General features: G+C 43.0%; 1 protein-coding gene across 1 annotated transcript in view; it reads left to right on the top strand.

The window, feature by feature from the left end:
* Positions 1–21269, top strand: part of lig1 (ligase I, DNA, ATP-dependent) — a 38212-nt gene that overhangs the window by 11389 nt on the left and 5554 nt on the right. Inside the window, exons 10-24 of the mRNA XM_046408414.1 lie at positions 203–261; positions 788–901; positions 1069–1235; positions 1633–1709; positions 1900–1991; positions 3481–3580; positions 3763–3848; positions 4667–4782; positions 6431–6526; positions 10642–10752; positions 12874–12945; positions 14616–14760; positions 15319–15401; positions 15945–16097; positions 19877–19930. Of these exons, the coding sequence (XP_046264370.1) occupies positions 203–261; positions 788–901; positions 1069–1235; positions 1633–1709; positions 1900–1991; positions 3481–3580; positions 3763–3848; positions 4667–4782; positions 6431–6526; positions 10642–10752; positions 12874–12945; positions 14616–14760; positions 15319–15401; positions 15945–16097; positions 19877–19930 (1525 nt within the window). The remainder of the gene's footprint in view (positions 1–202; positions 262–787; positions 902–1068; positions 1236–1632; positions 1710–1899; positions 1992–3480; positions 3581–3762; positions 3849–4666; positions 4783–6430; positions 6527–10641; positions 10753–12873; positions 12946–14615; positions 14761–15318; positions 15402–15944; positions 16098–19876; positions 19931–21269) is intronic.

The following is a 21269-nucleotide window of genomic DNA, read 5'->3' on the forward strand; positions in this document are numbered from 1 at the left end:
GATGACTTGTATTTTTTCCCATCCACAGCAGTTGATGTATAGCGTTTCATAAATGATCTGTTCATCTGCCTTCCCGGCTTCCAGTTCCGATTAAAACCTCCAGACAAATCTCATTTCCCGCCTCCCGGTATTTACAGTATGGCTTTAAAATTCATTTAACTCGTCTTCCTCCTCTCAAAGCAATCCCGTTGTCATTTTGTAGACTGAGAAACATCGAGACGCTGTCGAACCTGTTTCGCTCCGTGCTGCTGCTCTCTCCAGGTAAATGGTATTTCATCTCTCCCATAATGCATGCTGATGTAGCTACACAGGCAGCTGGCTGCCAGCCACTCTATCAAGGAGATGATGATGAAGCCAGGTTGCACATAAAAAGTGGGAGGATGAGTCAGTTCATTGGTGTGTGTATGAGAAAATACCTGTGGGACTGCGATGGTGTGTGCATTTGTGTTGAACTGTTGCTGTGTGTTTTTGAGTGTGTGTGTGTGTGTGTGTGTGAGAGAGAGTCAGTCTGAGCCTCTTTTTTTCCGTCTGACTTTTGTCTGTGAGTGTGTGTGGACATGTTCCTGTCTTTCCTGGAGTGTGTTTCCATGTCTGTATGCATGTGTGTGTGTCTTTGGCATGAGTTTGGTTGTCTGTCCATTTGTCCTTGGATTTGTGTGTGATTCTCTGTGTAAGCCTGTACTTTTGTGTCTGTGGTCTTGTGTTTCTGTATGTGCCAGTTTCTTGCGTTACCTAAAGTAAGTGTGTGTGTGTGTTCGTGTTTTTTTTTGTTTGTTTGTTTTTCCAGATGACCTGCTGTGCTGTGTGTACCTGTGTTTGAACCAGCTGGGTCCTGCCTACCTGGGGATGGAACTTGGCGTTGGAGAGACTGTGCTGATGAAGGCTGTTGCTCAAGCAACTGGTAATAGAGACACACACACACACACACACACACACACACACACAGATGCATAACGATTCTGTTGCACCCAAACGCATGTGCATTCCCAGCCTCGTTGCTAATGCCCCCCTTCTCCGCTGATCAGCCTGCGCGGCGGCTGCTATTTACCGTCTCGCTCTTGTTTCCAGGGCGACAATTGGACAAAATCAAGGCAGAGGCTCAGGAGAAAGGAGATTTAGGCCTTGTGGCTGAGAGTTCCCGTAGCAACCAGCGCATGATGTTCCAACCGGCCAGTCTGACAGCAGGGGGCGTGTTCAGGAAATTGAAGGAAATTGCCAGCATGAGTGGGAACTCGGTGAGCCACGGAATAACATTTTCATTAGGGGAAAGCAGTCTTGGTCAAATAATATTTTCACTCTACTTGGCTTTCAGCATCAGAGGTCAGGGAGGGAAAAGAAAGGAGATGTTAACGTGATTGTGTATCGAAGAAAGAATTATTAGTTTATTTGCCTGCTTCAGAGGGAAGAGGGTTATTTTTCAACCTTTGAAAAAATCGTCACCTGGCTGAAATTTCTCAAGCAATTAGTTCCTTTCTCGCCCCCCTTGCTGCTAGCTCTGTTTTTTGTTTTTTTTTTTCTTAACACTTTGGATTGAACATGGAGTTTGTACTCGCTGGTGACCTCAGTCTTTTTGCATTCTGTCTCTTCTCGCTCTTCCTCTGTGAATCTCAATTTCCTCCCCGCCTGCCTCAGGCCATGAATAAGAAAATCGACATCATCAAAGGCCTCTTTGTGGCATGCCGCTTTTCCGAGGCCCGCTACATAGTCAGGTAAAATAACACTCTCTCACACACATTCACATACAGACCGAGTCGGCTGCATGTGTGGTCACGCACGCACACACACACCTCTGCATGTATATCGACACAAAGATATCGCAGTGCCTTCTCGAATGTTCTGGCATGTAGCTGTTGTCAAATGGGCGCTGACAGCTGCTGGTCATGTGGTTCTGATGGACAGGTCCCTGGCTGGGAAGCTGAGGATAGGCCTGGCTGAGCAGAGTGTCCTATCAGCACTAAGCCAGGCTGTGTGCCTGACCCCCCCTGGACAAGGTAAGCTTGAATTTTAAAGGACAGGCTGATGTTTTCTGCACAAAAGCTATCTTGAAAGAGAATTTAGGTACCCATGTGTACCATGAAGCAGTTATCTGCTTTTCTCTGCAATTACTTCTATTCTTACTGCCCATGGAGAGATCCCTCCCCAAGGCAGTTCCAGTGTAAGTGATGGGGAACAAAATCTGTCCTCGTTTTGTGCAAAAATGTATTTCAGAGTTTATCTGAGGTTCCACTGTTCTTGGTACAGAATCCCTTTTTGTGTTACAGTCCCTGCACCTCAGCTCAGTCAGCAAACGCTGTCTGGGAACAACATGAAGCGGGAATTTTTTACTAAAAAAGACTCAAATTTTGGAAAATATCCTCTGGATTTGTCTAACTCGGACTGCTCAAACCTCATATTCATAATTTCAGATAAACATGGAGGATATATTTGAGGACTGTGGATTTCTGTTTCCTTATTTCAGTTTAAGTTGACAGACTTTTTTTTATTGGTTGTGTTAATGAGGTGCTTCTCTGCTTGGGGGTATGGTTGAATTATCCTTTATCAAGTTTAAATAAAAACTCAACAGGGAGGTCACACTGAGGCAGAGGAAGCAGGGGTGTAAGAGCAGGTAATAATGGTTTTTATTTATAGAACCATGTTAGAATATTCTTTGCATTCATTAGCACGGTTATACATGACACTGGAAACAGTTAATGTGTCGCCAACACGTTTGGTCATATCTTACCAAATGTATTCCTCCAAAACGTGGAATTAAAGGCAAAACCCGGCAGTCTCGAGCTGCTGTGTATATCGAGTGAGTGACGTCAAAGCATCATCCGACGATTGACCACTGAATTCGTCACTTCCTGGGGGAAGTTTTGATAGCCTGTCTCTCACCACCTGCTTTCGGCACATATCTGACCTGCTCTCGCCAACACCACCTACACCAAATTTAATTAAATTCACTCCTGACTTATTAGCATTCGTGGCTTACTCACGTCTGGAGGTATGCTTTAATAAGAGTCAATTAGACCAGAGGCTCGGTGGGGAAATTTGCATTGATCCGTGGTCTGGTGTGGAAATGTTTTTCTTAACATTTTTATTTATTTATTTAACCATTATTTAATCAGGCAGGTCAACTAAGAGCAGCTTTTTTGTATGTCTGAATGGATCATTACAATGAATAATTTATTGAGAAAAATTAGTATTCACCCATATTTTAAATATATTAGAATTATTAATGCTGAACTGGGAAACAAAATAATTCATTTGGCCTCCAAGCTTATATTATCCTAAGCATTTTTAACCACAGTGGGACTGAAACTACATCTTTAGGTTGAGTTCATCCAGTATCGTAGAAAACACTTTTGTGCAGGCGTCTTGTATATTTCCTAACCTTTGAAGTGCCTGGAAACTTTCGTCTGAAAAGTGTTTGGTCATACAAATGCTCCGACACTTAGGCAGATCTGTTTGAAATTCATTTTTTCTCTCCTTTCTTCATAGGTTTCCCTCCCACTGTGATCGATGCTGGGAAGGGGATGAGCGCTGAGAGCAGGCGGGCCTGGATCGAAGAGAAGAGTCTCATTCTCAAGCAGACTTACTGGTAAGTGAAACCTAAACAACCCCCCCGTCGTTTCACTTTGCAGTCATATCCTCAGCAGTCTTTTGTCACCCTGAAGTCCCGTCTCTCATTCAGCTCACTTTCATTTTGGATGATATTGATTTATTTTTGTTGTCATTGTTTCTGTTTTGTTTGTTTTTCCTGACTCCTGCTCTGCTGTCCAGCGAGATGCCCAATTACGACGTCATTATCCCAGTTCTGCTGAAGGAGGGCATAGACCAGCTACCCAATCACTGCAAGCTCACTCCAGGTAAGCAGCCAATCAGGAGGCAGAAATGCTCTAAAATCCAAAACCATGACTGCTGTGTGTTTATTGATCCGTTCAGTGGAGGTGAGTCAGTTATTTTAGTTGAGTCATTTATCACTGAAAGATAACAGATACCACTAAACTATGGATTAGCTCCCAATTACACTGCTGTCGAGCTATTTGTGATAAGGAGTGTTGGCACCACGGAAATTAATACCGGCCACCATCTGAACACTGCTAAAGTGCGAAACTAAATTGGCCTGTGTCGGTCAGTTAGGCCAGGTAAACAATTATTACATTATTCAGATGGCAGCTCTGTCCTAAAATATGAGACCGTTAAAGAAGCTGCTGAATTTGAGGACGGGCTGCAATCAAAGGAATTTGTTTAATTATATTTCATGATATCACTGCTCTGCTCGTTTCACAGATTAGCTTGGCGGTGCAGCCCAAGGGGACGTGACTCACAGAACTTTCATATTACAGCCAAATGAGAGCACAAACAAACTAAAATCAACAGTGTTTTTTGTCACAGAAACAGTTGTGGGTGTGATGCTCATTTGTCATGTGGGAATGTGTCACCGAAGCTAATTTCACAACTTCTGATTTTTTTCTTTTTTTTTTTTCGCAAATGGATCCTGTGAGAGAGTGGCAAACTTCTCCAGAGATAACTCACAATTAGTTTGTTAACTATTTATGTATCATGAAAAATGCATGACTAAGTGTATTTCTTTTGTTTTGCTTGCTCTGATGTCCTGCTGTTTTTCTTTTTTCTTGCTGCTGATTTTCTTTCTCCAACACTCTTGTCACCTCTTTTCTCCCAGGTGTGCCGCTGAGGCCCATGTTGGCTCACCCTACCAAGGGTGTTGGCGAAGTGATGAAGAAATTCGACGAAGCGACGTTCACCTGCGAGTACAAATACGACGGAGAGCGTGCACAGGTGTGTGTGTACGTGTGTGTGTGTATGTAGGTGGCGAATTGACTGAGTGCATCGGTTTGTTTGTCTTGCATTTGGCACCGAACATATTGCCTGCTGAATTTAGTATGCATATACCTTTCGGCTGTGTTCTTTTGAGTGTGAGGTATTGCTGCTCTGTGGCTCTCGCTGTGTGTTTACTTGACTGTGTGCTCACATGCACATTGTGTTGGTGCTGTGTGTGCGTGTCTGCGCCTATTCTTTTAAGATAAACAATAATGCTGCTTCAGCCCTGGGCCTGTAGGCAGAGCAGGCTACTTCTGCCATCGTGGACGAGAGAGGTGGAGGAGGAGGAGGTTGGTTTGTGGGAGATGGAGAGAGGTGAGGGAAGAGGCTTGAGACGGTGAGGGTGAGACACATGAAAGGGAGAGGGAGACGAAAACGAAGACACAAGGGGAGAAAGCAGTGGGGCTGAGGAAATTTCGAGAGAGACATAAAGAGACACAGCAAGAGAGAGATTGTAATGTAAACCCCTCCAGCTGCATTGTTAATTTTGGACAGTCATGCCAATAAAGTGCCTTTGAACTGAGTTGAATTGAGAAGAAGAGAAATGAGCAGAGAGGGAAAGAGAGAGGAAGAGCCACATGACGTCCCCCACCCCTCCTGCTGGTCTCACTGCAGTGGGCAGTACCTTGAACAGCCAGCAGAGGGACTCGCGATACACTGGCTCAGTTAAAACACTCCCTCTGTGTGTGTCTGTGTGTGTGTGTGTGTGTGTCTGTGTCTGTCTGTGTCTCTTTGTGTTCAGGTTTTGTGAATAGCCATAAGAAAGGGTCGCTTTGCTGGGAAGTGTGTGTCCTATCTTATCAGTAAACTAAGTGATTGTGTGTGTGTGTGTGTGTGTTTCTTCCTATTAAATGAATTCATTTATCAGACGATGCTCGTTCATCAGTGGGAAAAGAAAAACTTAAATGAGAAAAAGGTGTTTGTTGTTCATGGCCAAGTGTTTCAAAACGTACCCTAAAAAAATGGAATAAAACAACACTTTATTAACATTTCATCTACAAAGCATGAACAGATAACAAATAAAACACCCAAGACATCACAATGCAGCATTCAGCAATGAGATTCACATGGTTGTTGGCTTACAGTACAAGGAATAGCAGAGGATAACAAGATAACAAGATGGCCCCAACTCATATCATATGGTTCACATTACTGGTGAGCCAGAGCTTCTACTGATCAGCGAACGAACACTAACTCAATTCTTTGATGCCATAAATCAAGGACAAAATGTGTAAACCTCAGGAAGAGCAAATGAGGAGGGATCCCTCATCCAGGACAGATGCAGTGGAAGTTGTAAATACAGAAGCGACGATAATAAAAATGACATTAAGGAGGAACAGAATGTCAGTGTTAGTTTGACTGCCAGCATATATGAGGAACATGAATTTGGGGCCTGGGCCACGAAACCTTAGAGCTGGAAAGATGGTAGACTCAAACTGAAGGACACCAGAGAGGAGGAGATCAGCCTTGACTTGGCTTGTGGTTTGAATATTTTGTCTTCATCAAATCTGATTTATAGTTATATAAACATTTCCAGTTTGTAATATGTAATACATTTTGTTTTATTCTGTTTTATTTATTTGTTTGCCTTTATTTCTCTGCACAGATTCACATTCTGGAAAGTGGTGAGGTTCGAATATTCAGCCGCAACCAGGAAGACAACACCAGCAAATACCCCGATATCATCTCTCGCATTCCCAAGGTAGAACACTTGAGCACACAGAGCGCTGCAGCTCGGCCCCTGGGAGAGCGCACAGTCGCTCTGAGCTGCGATTTTCAAATGAGGGCTTTTACAGCGGTGCGGATAACAGCTGCACACACTGATCTCGCTCACTCTGTCTTTCATTTTGCCTCTTTTCCCCCCCTCATCCTATCACTCATCTGTCTCGTTTCCATGTGCCCACTGCCCTCCTTCTGCCTCAGTTTGAAACCGCTCGTCAGAGTTTATTTGCTTGACTTTACCTGTCTGCGTTTTCTTTTTCCCATGCAGTCAACAAGAGCTGCCACTGGCAACCATCATTTATTTTTTTGGAATCTGGAGAGGATGCAAATATTAAACCAGCTTGTCATGAAACTTCATCTCTCTAATAGATGTTTAAAAACACTGGCCGTTTAAGCTAAAATTGCAGCTGTGGGAAGGCTTGCCAAATCCGCGAGCTGCTGCTTGCGTGGGAAGAGGGGAAAGAGATCACTGGCGCCTGAAGGTTTGGCTGTTGGCCTGGGGGGGTTATCTGAGCGCGCTCACTAGCCTGACACCTGCTGAGAGTGTTGTTTTCTACTTTAGTAAGGAAAGCAGTGAAACCTCCACTCTCTCATATCTCATTCACTGTTGTTGTTTTCAAGACTTTCTTGAGTACACAGCTGTTATTGAAACATCAATAGTGTTAAAAGAAATTCCCATCCGGTCTGTCAGGGGAAGCTAATGGATCTGATCAACTCTTGAAATGGTCAGAACATTTTACTAATGGGTCTGTTTGCTAGAACTTGAAGACATAATTTATAACTCTTTAACTCTTACAGGAAATAGATGCACAGTGAAAACGACAATACACATACCAATACCAACAACATAAAGCAAATACCGTGTAAATATTATGACACTCGAAATGTTCTGATACCATTTTTTTCCTTCCCAGCATCGATTGCTGAACTTTGCATATTAACTTTTATATATTAATAGTTTGCTTACTATAAGAACTCTTCTGAGCTGAAAAACCAACCAAAATACAGTTAGATTAAAAGCAAGTATTGTGTGTTTATTCATCATCCAAACAGACATGGTGCTTCTTATTATTGCAATGAAACATTTGCTGATTTCCATCAGTCTGCATGGTCCGTCAAGGTTTTTAATGAATTACCACAGAGGAGACTCTCAAATAGTTTGGGACGTAGAAGCAAAGTGAATGTCAAGTTAACGCTGGGGTCCATGCTGGCCTTTCTTTTTTCCCCCCCACTGGACCAGTATTTGTTATAAATAATTTGATCGGTGGAGTCTATAAAGGCTAATCCTAAGAGGCAATCGGATAAACATGGAGGTAAGCAGATGCAAGCAGTGGCCAAGTGGTGGAAGAGAGACCTCAGGACTGAGAATGAGACACTCTGTACTGTTGAATTTTGTGTTTTATTTTTTTTTAATTCTTCATTCTATTTTTTAACTGTTCACAGAAAACTTTTCATTTTGCTTTAAACTTGCCGCAAAATAAATACTGTCAAGTATTTCCACAACAGTTTAGTAGTATTTTTAATTATCTGACTGATATTACAGACGATAGAGACAATAATAAAGAAACAGCTTTTCGACAGTCCTGCTTGCAGAGATCCGTGGTCAGCCCCAAAACTCCTGACTGGAGCACGTTTAGCTTGAGGCGCTGACCATGAACCCCAGTTTCCCTTGTTAGAGCCTGATCGGTGGGCTTCTGTCGTGGGCAATCACTCTCTATTGCCATTTCCTGTCCTCTCTCGACTGCCAGCTTTCTAATAAAGTAGTGTAATATCCAAGAAATGGGCTAAGAAGCTAAACCATCAGGAGGCTCCATTCATTGTGAAAAGGCTGTGATGTTAAAATGGAGTTATGGGGCACCGTTTGGTCGGTGAATGGATTTACATGGAGGGATGGAATAAAAAAGCAGCAGCTCGGTCGTAGAACTGGTTGCAGTGTGAGCAACTCCGCCCACCCATCAGAAAGGTTGACTTCTCGGCGCTGGCCGCCCTCTTCTTTTCATTTTTGCATGTCGTTCTGTCGCTCCCCCCACACCTTCGTCATTTCACATCTGCCCTGTCGCGCTGCTCTCACACTGATTTTCAGAACTTTTAAAGCCACACGGCTGTTCGCCCGTCACCTCGCTGTGCTCTCTGTCCACCTGTCGTGTCTCTCCGTCTAATCATCCTTCTCTTCTTCATTACTTCTTGATGACACCTGTTGGGTCCCTCACGACTCTCTGCTCTCCTTTCACCCCCTCCTCCCCCGTTCTCCTCTCTTCTCGAGCTTGTCTCATTCGCTCTCGTGTCTCTCATCTTTTTTCCGCACTTTGATTCAGCCTGTCTGCAATTTTGCCTCATTGGTCTGCCTCGTGTGCCCTCCTCCCCCTCAGCACTCCTCTCCCCCTCAGCACTCCTCTCCCCCTCCACGCTCCCGACTTCCGTCTTTTCTCACTTTTTCTCATTTCTGCCTCTTGCTTCATCTTTATTCCCGTCTCCCTTCTCACCATTTGTCTTTCGCACTCCTTTTCCACACATGTCCCTCCCTTTTTTAAAACCATTCCTTTCACTTTTTTGCCTGCCCAATCTCTTCATTGTTTCTCCACTCCTTCACCTGTATTTCTTGTCATTTTTTTTTTGCCTCTCTCCTCTGCTGTCTGTCGCCTTTCTTTTCTCACCCACGAGTGTAAGCTTTTAAATGAAGAAACATTTGAACAGAGTGAAAAGTTTGCCTGTTCTTGCTTCATTTGCATGCTGTGAGAAAATGGCATCATTCAGCTTTACTTAATTTGAGCTTGAAAGAATAGTGTTTATTTAATGTGCGATCTTAATTGATGACATGCAGTTTGCCAGGATTGTGCTGTAAAAAAAAAATAGCCTGTGTCAGTTGTTTAAACGAAGCTTTCATCAAGGAAACTATTGCTGATCATTAACGTGGCAGACAATTGATGGAAGAAACTGCTTGAATTAAAATTTTCATCCTTAGTTCTGACATTATGTTGTCAGTGCTGTGTGTGTTAACGCACGGAAATGAACACAATAAATGAATCATGGCTGAGTGAAACTTCACTGCATAGAGGAAGATGGTCTGATTAGATTTTACAGCACCTTGCTGCATTATTTTGCATATTAATAAGTGAAAACAAATTTTGCCGAAGCTATCGTAGTGCCTTATTGCTTCTAATTACGAATTAATATTAATATATTAACACATTAATATTGATACAAATACATTAATGAGTAATTAATGTATCACTTAGCCTAATGACCTTATGAGTCTAACTGGTGATGTGTGATATATTTGACTGTTTTCAAACAACCTGTTACCTGTGAAGTGCTGATTGGCTCCCTCTGATCACCTTTCAGATTTCACTCTCTGATCTGCTCTCATTCTGCTCAACTTTGTAACTGTAAAGCATCCCGGTTGCCCCAGATCGACCAGGACACCAGAGATTAGCATCACTAAGCTCAAGACGCAGGATTTGGTGGCTCAGATAATTAGCAGCCACTCTGCTTGATCTTTAAAATCAGCGGCAATAGTCAATATAATCTTCCCATAGATGGTTTATTCCCAGCCCTAAACCCTGTCAGAGTTTCTGCCAAAGCCTTTCAGTTGAGGCAGAAATGGGAAAAAACAAACAAACTGAGAAGCAAACTGCAAACCGTCTGCTGCGAGTATTTGTCTTTTGGCACAACATGGGCATCCAACCAGAAGAAGAGAGGGGGGTGTTTAACACTCGGGTAACTTGTTGAGTAGATGGGATGGTAACAGTAGACATGTTAACTCAAGAGAAATGATGGATCTAGTGTGGAAAAAATAAAATGTTAAGGTTCTGACTTCCACAGTATTTGGAAGCAAATTGAAAGCTGAAACTGCCTGAACGTCTCTTCAGTTTGACTGCTTATATCTCTGCTTTTTAAAGGCTCCAGGATATTATATTTACTTTCAATTACACCTCCAGTCCTCTGCAGATGTTGATTACATACACATTGGCCAATAGTGTCATCTCTTTTTTTTATCTTGACAAGTCCTCCTTATCTCTCTTCTGAACAATAATAATAATCTCTTATTGTTTTATTCATTTATTCGTCCCTTGTGGTTTATTTGTTCTTCAAAAGGTGAAGAAGGACTCTGTGGTGTCCTGCGTCCTGGACTCTGAGGCGGTGGCCTGGGATCCTGTGAAGAAGCAGATCCAGCCCTTCCAGGTCCTCACCACCCGTAAGAGAAAGGTATGGACGGAGAGGACTGTAGCAGAGCAGGAGAAGGACGAATGAAATGCTTGGGGTGTTGGAGAGGGAAGCAAGTAGGAGATAATGAGAGACGGAAAAAGGAGTGAAAAGGTTGAAGAGGGAAAACAAGACAGAGAAAAAGACCAGAAGGTCGAGGAGAGGTGAATAATAGAGTGAAATGATCCAGCAGACAGAGGGAGATGGATGGATGGGGCAGAGTGATAAGTATGAGGCAGAAGATTCAAATGGATCGAGGAGAGTGGCGCGAGATTGCAAATGTCAGCGAGGTGGTTTTTCGGTTTTGATCAGAATAACGGCCTCTTTCCACCACACCGATCACATTAGAGCGAAACGGCTCGCTTTACCCTGTCTCTCTCTCTGTGTGTGCGCGATGACCTCTTTGTAAATTAGGAAGAGAGAAATGAGAGCGCAAATATGGAGAACATGATGATGAAAATGGCTGAAAATGATTATGTTTTTGCTCGATACTGCTGGCACCACGACGCAATCATGATTATTTGTAACGATGGTTTGATGCACAAACTGATTGTACTGCGCTTCTGGCATTTTGTGACAACATCTCCGCTGTTGAGCGTTGTTGCTGAAATGAAATATTTCCAACGAGGAGATGAAACCCGATATGGACTAATTAAACATCGTTAATGGGCGGAGGGTAAAATAATGAGGGAGTGAAAAGGAGAATGAGGCAGAAGGGGGATAAATAAAGAGAAAAATCTTTCAGGTTTGATGACTGCAGAGGCTTTTTATTTTGTTTTCACAATCACAGTCCTTTACCACTGAAATGTTGACACACTTTGTGTTTTCTCAGGGAATAACTTTAAGGAAATGATCTTAAGACTCAGTTCAAGTACAAATAGAAGAATACGACTGACGCATCTTAAGCTTTATGAAATACTTACATTTAACAAAAATAACATGCTGTACCTTTAAAAATACATGATTAATGTTCAGCAAAATGGCCTCATATGTCCTGCTTTTTCACAGTAAAGGCACAAATGTATAAATATATATATAAATATATATAAATTCAATAATATTCCCTACATTTTTGTGGGGGAGCAGTGGAAGGTAATTTTAAGATACTATTCAGCGTCCCCAAAACTGTTGGAGGTTGTGCTTCGAGATGGATTTCGATGGCCAGTTTTCATTGTGCAACATCAGATTTTTCACACTCTCTGCTAACATGTCGTGTGAAACCTTTTGTCTCTCCGCACTCGTTACGAGCAGAGACCAGTGGAAAACATGTGGGTAGCAGACTTTTCATTGTTCAGCTGAAGGTAATTAGACGTCCCTGAGTTGTCATTGTTTTACTCTTTAGCATTTTGAAAGGCAAACATAATAAGATTTAATAAGTGATTTGAAAGCATTCGGGTTTGATATGTTGATTCATTACAGGATTTATATTCAGCCTTCGACAGCTCATTTTGCTGCTTTGACTTCCCGTTTGCATAGATGATTGCTTTGGATTCGAATGCTCTACAAGTTTCCCCGCAGCTGATTTACAATTTACTGAAGATTTTATGAGTTGAGACATTTCTTGAAGGTGACCTTTTGGAGTTTTCTCTGAAAACAAAGTTTCTGCTTAAATTCAGTGTTAGTAAAACACACTGTGTGCATCCAGAAGAAAAGTCTTGAGTGCATTTGCAGTCTCCTTCCCTTTAATTGTCCTGCCTGCCTTTGCTGGTGCAACACACGTCTTGGAAATCTTTGGCACAGTTATGGGAGAGTCCTGGAATTTTACATCAGCTGTAATAAAGCAGAGTCAAGACTCCAGAGACTGACAGGATTAAACGAGTGGAATAAACAGGATGATGCCCAAGAGAGGTGAGAGTGGGAGAAGGAGAAGCAGAAGAGGTGAGTGAAGTGAGTCGAGGAGCAGTGTGAGAGAGAGGAAGACAACGGTGAGGCTGTTAAAAGGTAAAGAGGAGACGGGAAGGCAGTCTGTTTCAAGATGAACGGGGGAGAAATCAAAGCGCTCTTTGTAACAAGTCCCGTGGTTGGGTGTAGCGATTTGTGAATAAGATGCACCTATTTGCATATTTTTGTCAAGGGAAAACTATTTAAGAGTGTGTGTGTATGTGTGTTGATTCCCCCTCACAGGATGTGGATGCCTCAGAGATCAAAGTCCAAGTGTGTGTGTACGCCTTTGACCTCCTCTATCTCAACGGCGAGGTAAGGCCCAGTGCTGATGAAGAAAACATCACCCAGATCTCTCCTTCGCTCTCTCTCTCTCTCTCTCTCTCTCTCTCTCTCTCTCTCTCTCTCTCTCTCTCTCTCTCTCTCTCTCTCTCTCTCTCTCTCTCTCTCTCTCTCTCTCTCCATCTGTGTCTCAGCGCCGCTGTTGTCATTTAAAAGTGCTGTGTGTATGCGCGTGTGTTTATTGTTTGCGAGGGTGCCGGCATGTGTCGACCCGCCGAGATGCTAACAACGTCCCTGAATGCTAATGATGGTGCTACTGGAGGCCGTAACTAGATAATGATTGTAACACTCATTGTAATTCCAGTTGAGTGTGTCTGAGTGTGTGTGCGTGTCTGTGTCTGAGACTGTCTGAGTCCGTGTGGATGTGTATTCCTGTAGTTGTGGGGACAAATATCTGTTTACACAGTCACATTGTGAAGACTCACCTTACTTTTGGGGACAAAATGCAAATCCCCACAGTGTAAATCATTAAATATTTGGGTGAAGACTTGCTTTAAGGTTGATGTCAGGGTTAGGATTAGGCAAGTCATGTTTATTGTTGTGGTTAATCCTCCAGGAAATGAATGTAAGTCTTTGTAATGTCCCCAGAAGTGATGGAAACACACTGTGCGTGTTGTGGGTTTGACAGTATGTATGATTCCATCTTAATAATACACATTCTTTAAGCTAATTTCCAAATTCTGCCAAAAAAATGCAAATAAGTGGCTGTTCTCCATCAGCTGGTGCCATGTGAGTTTTCCCCAGATGACAGAAACAAAATCACAGAACTAAAAGAGCACCAATGACTCTTGAGTTGTGCCATTTCATCGCTGCCTCCCACCTAATATGGCATTTATGTGAATGTTATGAATGATTTTTTTCTCCATCGCACACTTTGCCCGTTTTCAGTTTGTTTCTGTATTAATTTATTTTTAATTGATTATTCCTCTGTGCTGCTGAGCCGTTCCCTGTGCACTGCAGCTACCTTTGTTGGCCTGTGGATGACCATCAAGTGCTGCAAGCAGGACTAAAGCCTCCACTGAGGACACCAATGTCATGTCCTTGGTGCTATTTTTGGGAATTTGGCTGGTTTAATGACCGCAGGAGAAGTTAACACTCTGCACTCTCTTAAGGCTGATACTGCGTCTGTATTTCTTCAAATAAGAAAAGGAGAAGGAATAAGAGCAAACCGGGCTGCAAGCATCTCTATTAAACCCTAAATCTCTCAACTTTTAGTGTGTCTTCCTTTTCTCAATATGTAGGTGATTTTCCATTTCTGCAAAGTGTTACACTGTTAGTGTTTTGCTATATTTGGAGGAATTTGTGGCCATCTTTCTCTTTTGGTGTTGAGCTAATTCAAAATGCACAAAAAATCTACAGCAGGGGGTCAGAAACCTGCTCACAGTGACTGTCTAGAGCCAAATCTGTGTGTGTGTGTGTGTGTGGGTGGGAGTTTGTATGTGTGTCTCAAGCTGTCATGATTGTGTGTGGGTACACTGAGACTGTGTGTTTTGGTGTGTGTGGGTAGCTGGTTGAGATGGCATTTCATCCTTGTCATTGCAAGGCTCCAAGCTACAACGAGGAAATGGTTGTAATGGTACAGTTTTGCAGTTTGTAATAATGTGTGTGTGTGTGTGTGTGTGTGTGTGTGTGTGTGTGTGTAGTCCCTAGTGCGACAGCCCTTGTGTCGGCGTCGGGCTCTGCTCAAAGAAAGCTTCTCAGAGGTGGAGGGAGAGTTTGTGTTCGCCCGATCCATCGACTCTGACGACACCGACACCATCGCCGAGTTCCTGGAGCAGTCTGTCCGAGGTGTGTGTGTGTGTGTGTGTGAGAGAGATGGAGATAGGCTGTCTCATTATGCCTTGAACTTTTTGTGTGTGTGTGTGCTAACTGTGTACTTTTTTCTGCCTGCTGCCTTCATGTGTTAACTGTGTGAGGGGAGTGTGTAGTAGTTGTTTACTGCTGTCTCTGTGTTGGGCCTGTATTTGAGTTGTGTTAGTGTGTGTTTGTGTGGGTGAGAGAGAGAGAGAGAGAGAACCTCTGGGTTGTGTAATTGAGTTTGCTTGTCATGTGTGTGTCTGACTGTTCATATGACAAAGAACACAGAAATGTGTTTCCCCATGTGTATTGTGTATTGTGTGTTGTGTGTGTGTGTGTACATGAATTATATGCCTGTGTGTGTGTGTGTGTGTGTGTGTGTGTGTGTGTGTGTGTGTGTGTGTCCCAGAAGGAGACAAAGACCTTCCATGTATCTGAAAGATAATCTGTTCATTTCCTTTCTGCACAAACAGAATCGTGTTTTGGTGTATTAATGTGTGTGTGTGTGTGTGTGTGTGTGTGTGTGTGTGTGTGTGTGTGTGTGTATAGACTCCTGCGAGGGCCTCATGGTGAAGACTCTGGAGAAGGATGCCACCTATGAAATTGCAAAGCGCTCTCATAACTGGCTGAAGGTGTGTGTGACGCAGTGGTCGCTCATCCTCATGCACACACACACACACACACACACTCGTCCTGGCACGTTTCTCACACAACTGAAGCTCTTGATTCTTTTAAGATAAAAACTGTAAACTGCATCAAGGTTTACTTCTCTTCAGTTCTTAGCAGAATACAAATAACAGAACAAAGTTGTGTTTTGTTTTTGTTTCTAACTGAAAAGTTAATCAGTCCTCATGAGAAAAGGACGAATCTGTAAAGTTTTCAGAGATTTCACCTTAATCGATAACATTCACTCAAACTGAGTGAATGTCGTTCTTAGTCGTTCTCGTTCTTAAGACTGTTAGCTTGTCAGCACTTGAATGTTTTTGGGTTTAGAGCTGACGGACTATTAAATAATGACCGAGCCTTCAGTCATTTGGTTTATGTAGAGTAGATGAAAACCCTTCCTTGACCTTCATTCTGTTCACGTGTTTATGGTGTCATATCGTATATGATTATGTGGTGTGTCCATGTTGATGACGAGTACAGCCTCTCTCACGCTGCTGTCCTCCCCTCAGCTGAAGAAGGACTACCTGGAGGGGGTGGGCGACACAGTGGACCTGTGTGTGATTGGCGCCTACTTGGGAAAAGGCAAGAGGACGGGGACGTACGGGGGCTTCCTGCTCGCCTGCTACGACGAGGACAACGAGGAGTTCCAGTCCGTCTGCAAGGTGTGTGTCTGCACAAAACAGCATTTTGTTTGTGGGCCTGTTTGTTTCTCTTTTTTTTGCGAAATGTATTTTAGATCTAAACTATTGGATGTTTTCTGCTCACATCTGTTTCTAGTGTGTGTGTTGCGGAGGTGATTTTATGTTTCTGCTGAATGCGTTTGGGTGTGTTTCTTGTATTTAGTGTGTGTGTGTGTGTGTGTGTGTGTGTGTGTGCTTTTGAACTGTCACTTTTCTGAGTTGGAGGGAACCCTTTGTGTCTGCAGGCACGTGTGTGTGGAGGTGTGACTGGGTGCATCTCAGGATAAGTGGTGAGCATGTATTGGAGCATGCGTGAGAGCAGAAATTCTGTCTCTTCTTCTTCCTACCATCATTTTTTTTCCCTTCTATAACTTTTATGTCTTCATCCATGGAAAAGGGATTTACTGAGCAGCGAATGCACACACACACACACACACACACACACACACACACACTCTCTCACTTACTTTCGGCAGCACCGCCTGTTTCACTTTCACATACTTGCACATATTCACACCTGGGAGCTTGTTGGTACAGCTACAGTGGTCTGTTGGCCACTGAGCAGGACCACCGGAGCTGATGGATGTTAAAGCGCCCGTTAGGTAACCGTGTTAACTTTTTCAGGCAGGTTCCTCCTTTTACTTCTATAAATAAAATCTCACCGGAGCATGTTTTCACACCCGAGATGACGATCCTAGACAAGCGAGGCGAGGACGGATGTTGCGTTTGAATTCCACAGCAGAAGACAGCACCAGCTGTATGAAATGTCAGGTGAAGAGCTCCTGGCTGTTGTCTGTCATTGATTTTCATATTCACTTGGATAGCTGATAGCTCCAGTGTTTGGGTCACTTCAGTTTCTTAGTATTTTTCAAAGTAAGTTGAGTGTCGAAGGATTCGGTCACACCTGTCAGTCAGTGTGACCTGGTGCATCTGGTCTTAACAGGTTTTATGAGCACACATTCAGATGAAGTCTCCAAGTTTCCACTCTGAGGTGTCCTGGCTGGCATTCTTATCTGATCTCAGCCATTTGTGGATAACTTGGCAGTTAAACCTTGTTCTTAAAGTTGTTGGAGCGTCACCTCCCCCGTGCACAGCAACTTACTTCAAAAACAAGTCAGAATCACTTTATTCCATGGTTATTTCTGCCAACAGGAATAACTTCAAAAGGAACTGCATTATCTGCACAATATTAATATATGTGTGTCATTAACACTATCAGCATGTCACTTTCAAATATCACAGTTATCATTAGAACCTATATGTCATCCATTATTTGATTTATTAAAGAAGAAACGTCTGCATATGAATGCTCTAAAATCAGTGTGAATGACAAAAGGTGTGTGTGGCACATTGCAGGTGTGTGTCATGTGACTGCAGCACCTGCGTTTCCTGTGTGCTGCTTCTCATCTGCCATTTTCTCTCTCACTCTTCAGTGTCAGCTGTGAAACAAAGGCAGAAATGCAGAAAATGATATCTTGCAGTTCTTGACCTGGTGAACCTCTGGAACGATTTGTTTCAGTGGCTGGAAGCAGAATTTAACTCTCATTTTCATTTCCAAATTGCAGTCTCATGTATATGTCCTGCTTAAATGTTCTAAAGCAAGACCTGAGTCCCCTGAGCAGATCCAGGAGCAGTCCACTCTGACTCATATACACTATATAGACAAAAATATCCAGACACACCTCTTTATGGGGCTGTTTCTCAAGGTTTGTGCTTGGTCCCTGACTTCCAGTGAAGGGAAATCTTAATGCTTCAGCATACCAAACCATTTTGGACAATGCTATGCTTCCCACTTTGTGGCACCTTTGGGATGAACTGGAACGGAGATTGTGAGCCAGACCTTTTGGTCCAACATCAGTGTGTGACCTCACAAATGCTCTACTGCATGAATGGGCACAAATTCCCACAGAAACACTCCAACATGTTGTGGAAAGCCTTCACAGAAGAGTGGAAGCTGTTAGAGCTGCAAAGCTGTCTGTGTGCTTACAATGAGACGTCATTAAAGTCCCTGTTGGTGTGATGGTGACGTTTCCCAATACTTTTGTCTGTATAGTGTAGCTCATATAGCCTGGCCTCACATAGAAGGAGACGGGCCCTAATGAAACAGGAAAATCAGTGTGGCTGCAGTCACAGCAATGGCTTGTTATTTAAACATTACTTTAAATTCATGAAGCTCACAAATGACTCATTCACTGGATATTTGGCCATTACTGCTGTACTGTTGTACTACAGGCAGTGGAAGATGCTGAAACATTTTGAATCGAAGCTTCAGCTAAACACAATTTGTGTTCTTATTTTACACTCTGACATGCACTTAAAGACTGCTCTTGTTTGACCATCATGTTTTTGTCTCTCGCCTGATGTTATTGGAGGCAGGACTGACTCGAGGCAGCAGCCTCGTATGAGTGTTTGTTTCAAAGAAGCGAAAAGCAAGAAACACATTCAAAAAGTGTTCTTCATCTGTCTGTCTTTCTGTTGAATATCAATACGTTGAATACCACCCAGAGTGTGTCTGTAGGATTGGACAGACTCTGTGTTGGTTCTTTGTGCTTTGATCAGACGTTTTCCTCACCTGAAATGTTACCTTTGATTCTTTGCATGGTCACTTGTTAAGACAACTGAACACTCCAAACATGTACGAGTGCATCTCTGTCTTTAAGTCAAAACCAAAAACACATGCAAAACTCCTCCTGATTGCTTCACTCATCGAACATTTTCTTATATGCAGTCCATTGATGTGACTTGGAGATCATAGTAGATCATCTGAAATCCTTTCAGACAAGTCGTACACACAAACCTCATACATTAAAACAAGCTTTCTGAATCTTTAGCGAGTGCTGTGTTGTGAGATGTGTTTCATTTTAGTGGATTTGAATCCAGGATCTGAAGCTAAAGTGCGTTCCACGTGGTACCAGTGTTGGTGCTCCTGTGGCAGTGACAGCCAGAGCTTTCTGTCAGCATAGCAACTCCCAACAACACAGGACAAAAAGCGCGAGTTTCTTCATTCATTTTGTCAATAATGGAGACATGAAAGCAGACAGAAGTGGTGCCAGTTTGACTGAATCACCAGTCAGTGATGTCGTGAAGCAGGGTTTAGAGGGAACCTGTATATTCATTAATATTCGAGAAATCTGTGCGCCATGGTGTCAGGTGGTTTGTAATTTTCACCTGCCACAGACATCATCTCTCCTGGATTCGGCAGGTAACTCATTCCCTGATCCGAACTGCACCTGCTGGTGTGTGTGTGTTAGAAATGATTCACTAAACTGGACAAAAGAGTTTGTAGGAAAATCTTCAGCTGTTAAGCTAACCTTTAATGCGACCCTTGGCCTGGTCAGACAGCTCAAGCTGAATCCATCGAGCTGCCGCCTCTGAACCTCCTTCTTGTGACAGCAGCCTTGGAAACATAAATCCTCTGGTGGACGCCTGCAGAGTACACCTTTAGAATAATATGTGTAAGCTGGAAAATGCTTTGTTTGCATGATGTACCAGCCCCTTTTTTCTTTCCCCTTCTGTGCATGTCAGCCCGGTAGGAGATTCCCGTGTCTCAGCGGGTTCTGGTCCTTTGAGAGGTGACACGACGCTTTAGGCGAAGCAGGCAGACACGGCGCTCGTGGCGTAGGAGGGGAGGATTTACTTGCTGTTCTGTGTTCTGCCGTTTGCTGTCAAATGTCTGCTGTCTCACCACGAGGGAATATTTGTCTGTGTACATCCAGGTGTGTGTGTGTTTGTGTGTCTTATCTCATTTTCATGTCTTGCAGATCGGGACAGGCTTCAAGGATGAAGATCTGGAGCAGCATTACAAGTTCTTAAAGGTAAAGAAGCACACGGCCTGACTGTCACACTTCCTAGCTCAGGAACAAAAACAAAACTCCTCAAACACTTTTTTTCCCTCACAACGATGCTTTCATTTTTCAAAATCCTAACTTGACACTTGACATTTTGCAGTCAAAGGTGCTTCATTTTTTTTTTATTTTTTTTTTGAAACCAAATCAGGATAATTTTGGAGCTTAAAGAGCCCTAATGAGTGTGGCTGAATTCTTTCGTTTCATAAATAATCACTACCTCATTTAATGCCTCACTCATTCCACCTTTTAGATTTAAATTGAGATTTTCATGCTAAAATGAGATGACCAGTGTGCAAAAATACTCCAAAAATACAACTCAAATACTGCAGTCATTTTGTAAGTGACTCCTCCAGCTACCTTTTAAGTTTCCAAATTGAGTCATAGAAGAAAGTCCTAGAAATAAGCTCAGGTATTACAGGAAATAAGTTTTTTCCCGCCTCAGGCTTGTCCACATCGTGTCTCGTATTCTAAACATCCCATATACTCCATAAAATAGTTACAGTAATAACATCTGCTTGCAAATGTGTGAGTCTCTTCTTGGAAACTGTTGGACAGAGATCATTCGCTACTTCTGTTTCGCCAGTACAAATTTCTTTTCTTCTTTATTTTTCTTTCGTTGAATGTGGCATGCTCTGACGTTGGGTAATGAATTGCTTTTTCAATTTCCATTTGAAGAGGTTCTTTCCAGAGCCGCAGAGCAGCAGCATTTAAAGAAACTGACAGCTTCTCTGTGAAAACGATAGCTGTTGTGAGACTTCCAGTTCATTTGGGTGGTGTTCTCTGTTGACTTTACCAGCTAAATTTAAACCAGCTTTTCCAGAAATAGGACATCACATCGACTGTACAAACCTGCTGCACGGTGCAGTGTTTTGGAATCAAATAACGTTCAAGTAATATTTTAAAGGTTAAGGGTTTCGACTCAGCGGTACAAACTGCTGCACAGAGCAGAATCGTAGTGCAGCAGTGATTGAGAAGGTGGTGCAACCTTTTTTTTTCCCCTCCCCCAGACCAATACAGCTTGTACTGTAGTGCTCTGTAATGAAGCTCTCCACCTGAAAGTGATGGATGGCGAATTAAGGCGAGCTGCTGGTGCGGCCGTGTTGCTTTGGTTGCAGTGCTGCAGGCCGATGGGACTCGAGGCATGGAGACAATTGGCTGTGCTCACACTCCTCTGGGTGGTGAGGAGCTGTGCTGTAACGAGGGACACGCTCATCCCCTCTTTTATTTATTTATTTTTCTCTTCTGGTGTTTATTGTGTTACATGAACTTAAACCAGTGCTCCTTTTTCCCACCACAGCTCACTGTG

This window comes from Scatophagus argus, chromosome 13 (genome assembly GCF_020382885.2).
Source record: "Scatophagus argus isolate fScaArg1 chromosome 13, fScaArg1.pri, whole genome shotgun sequence".
Lineage (NCBI taxonomy): Eukaryota > Metazoa > Chordata > Actinopteri > Scatophagidae > Scatophagus > Scatophagus argus.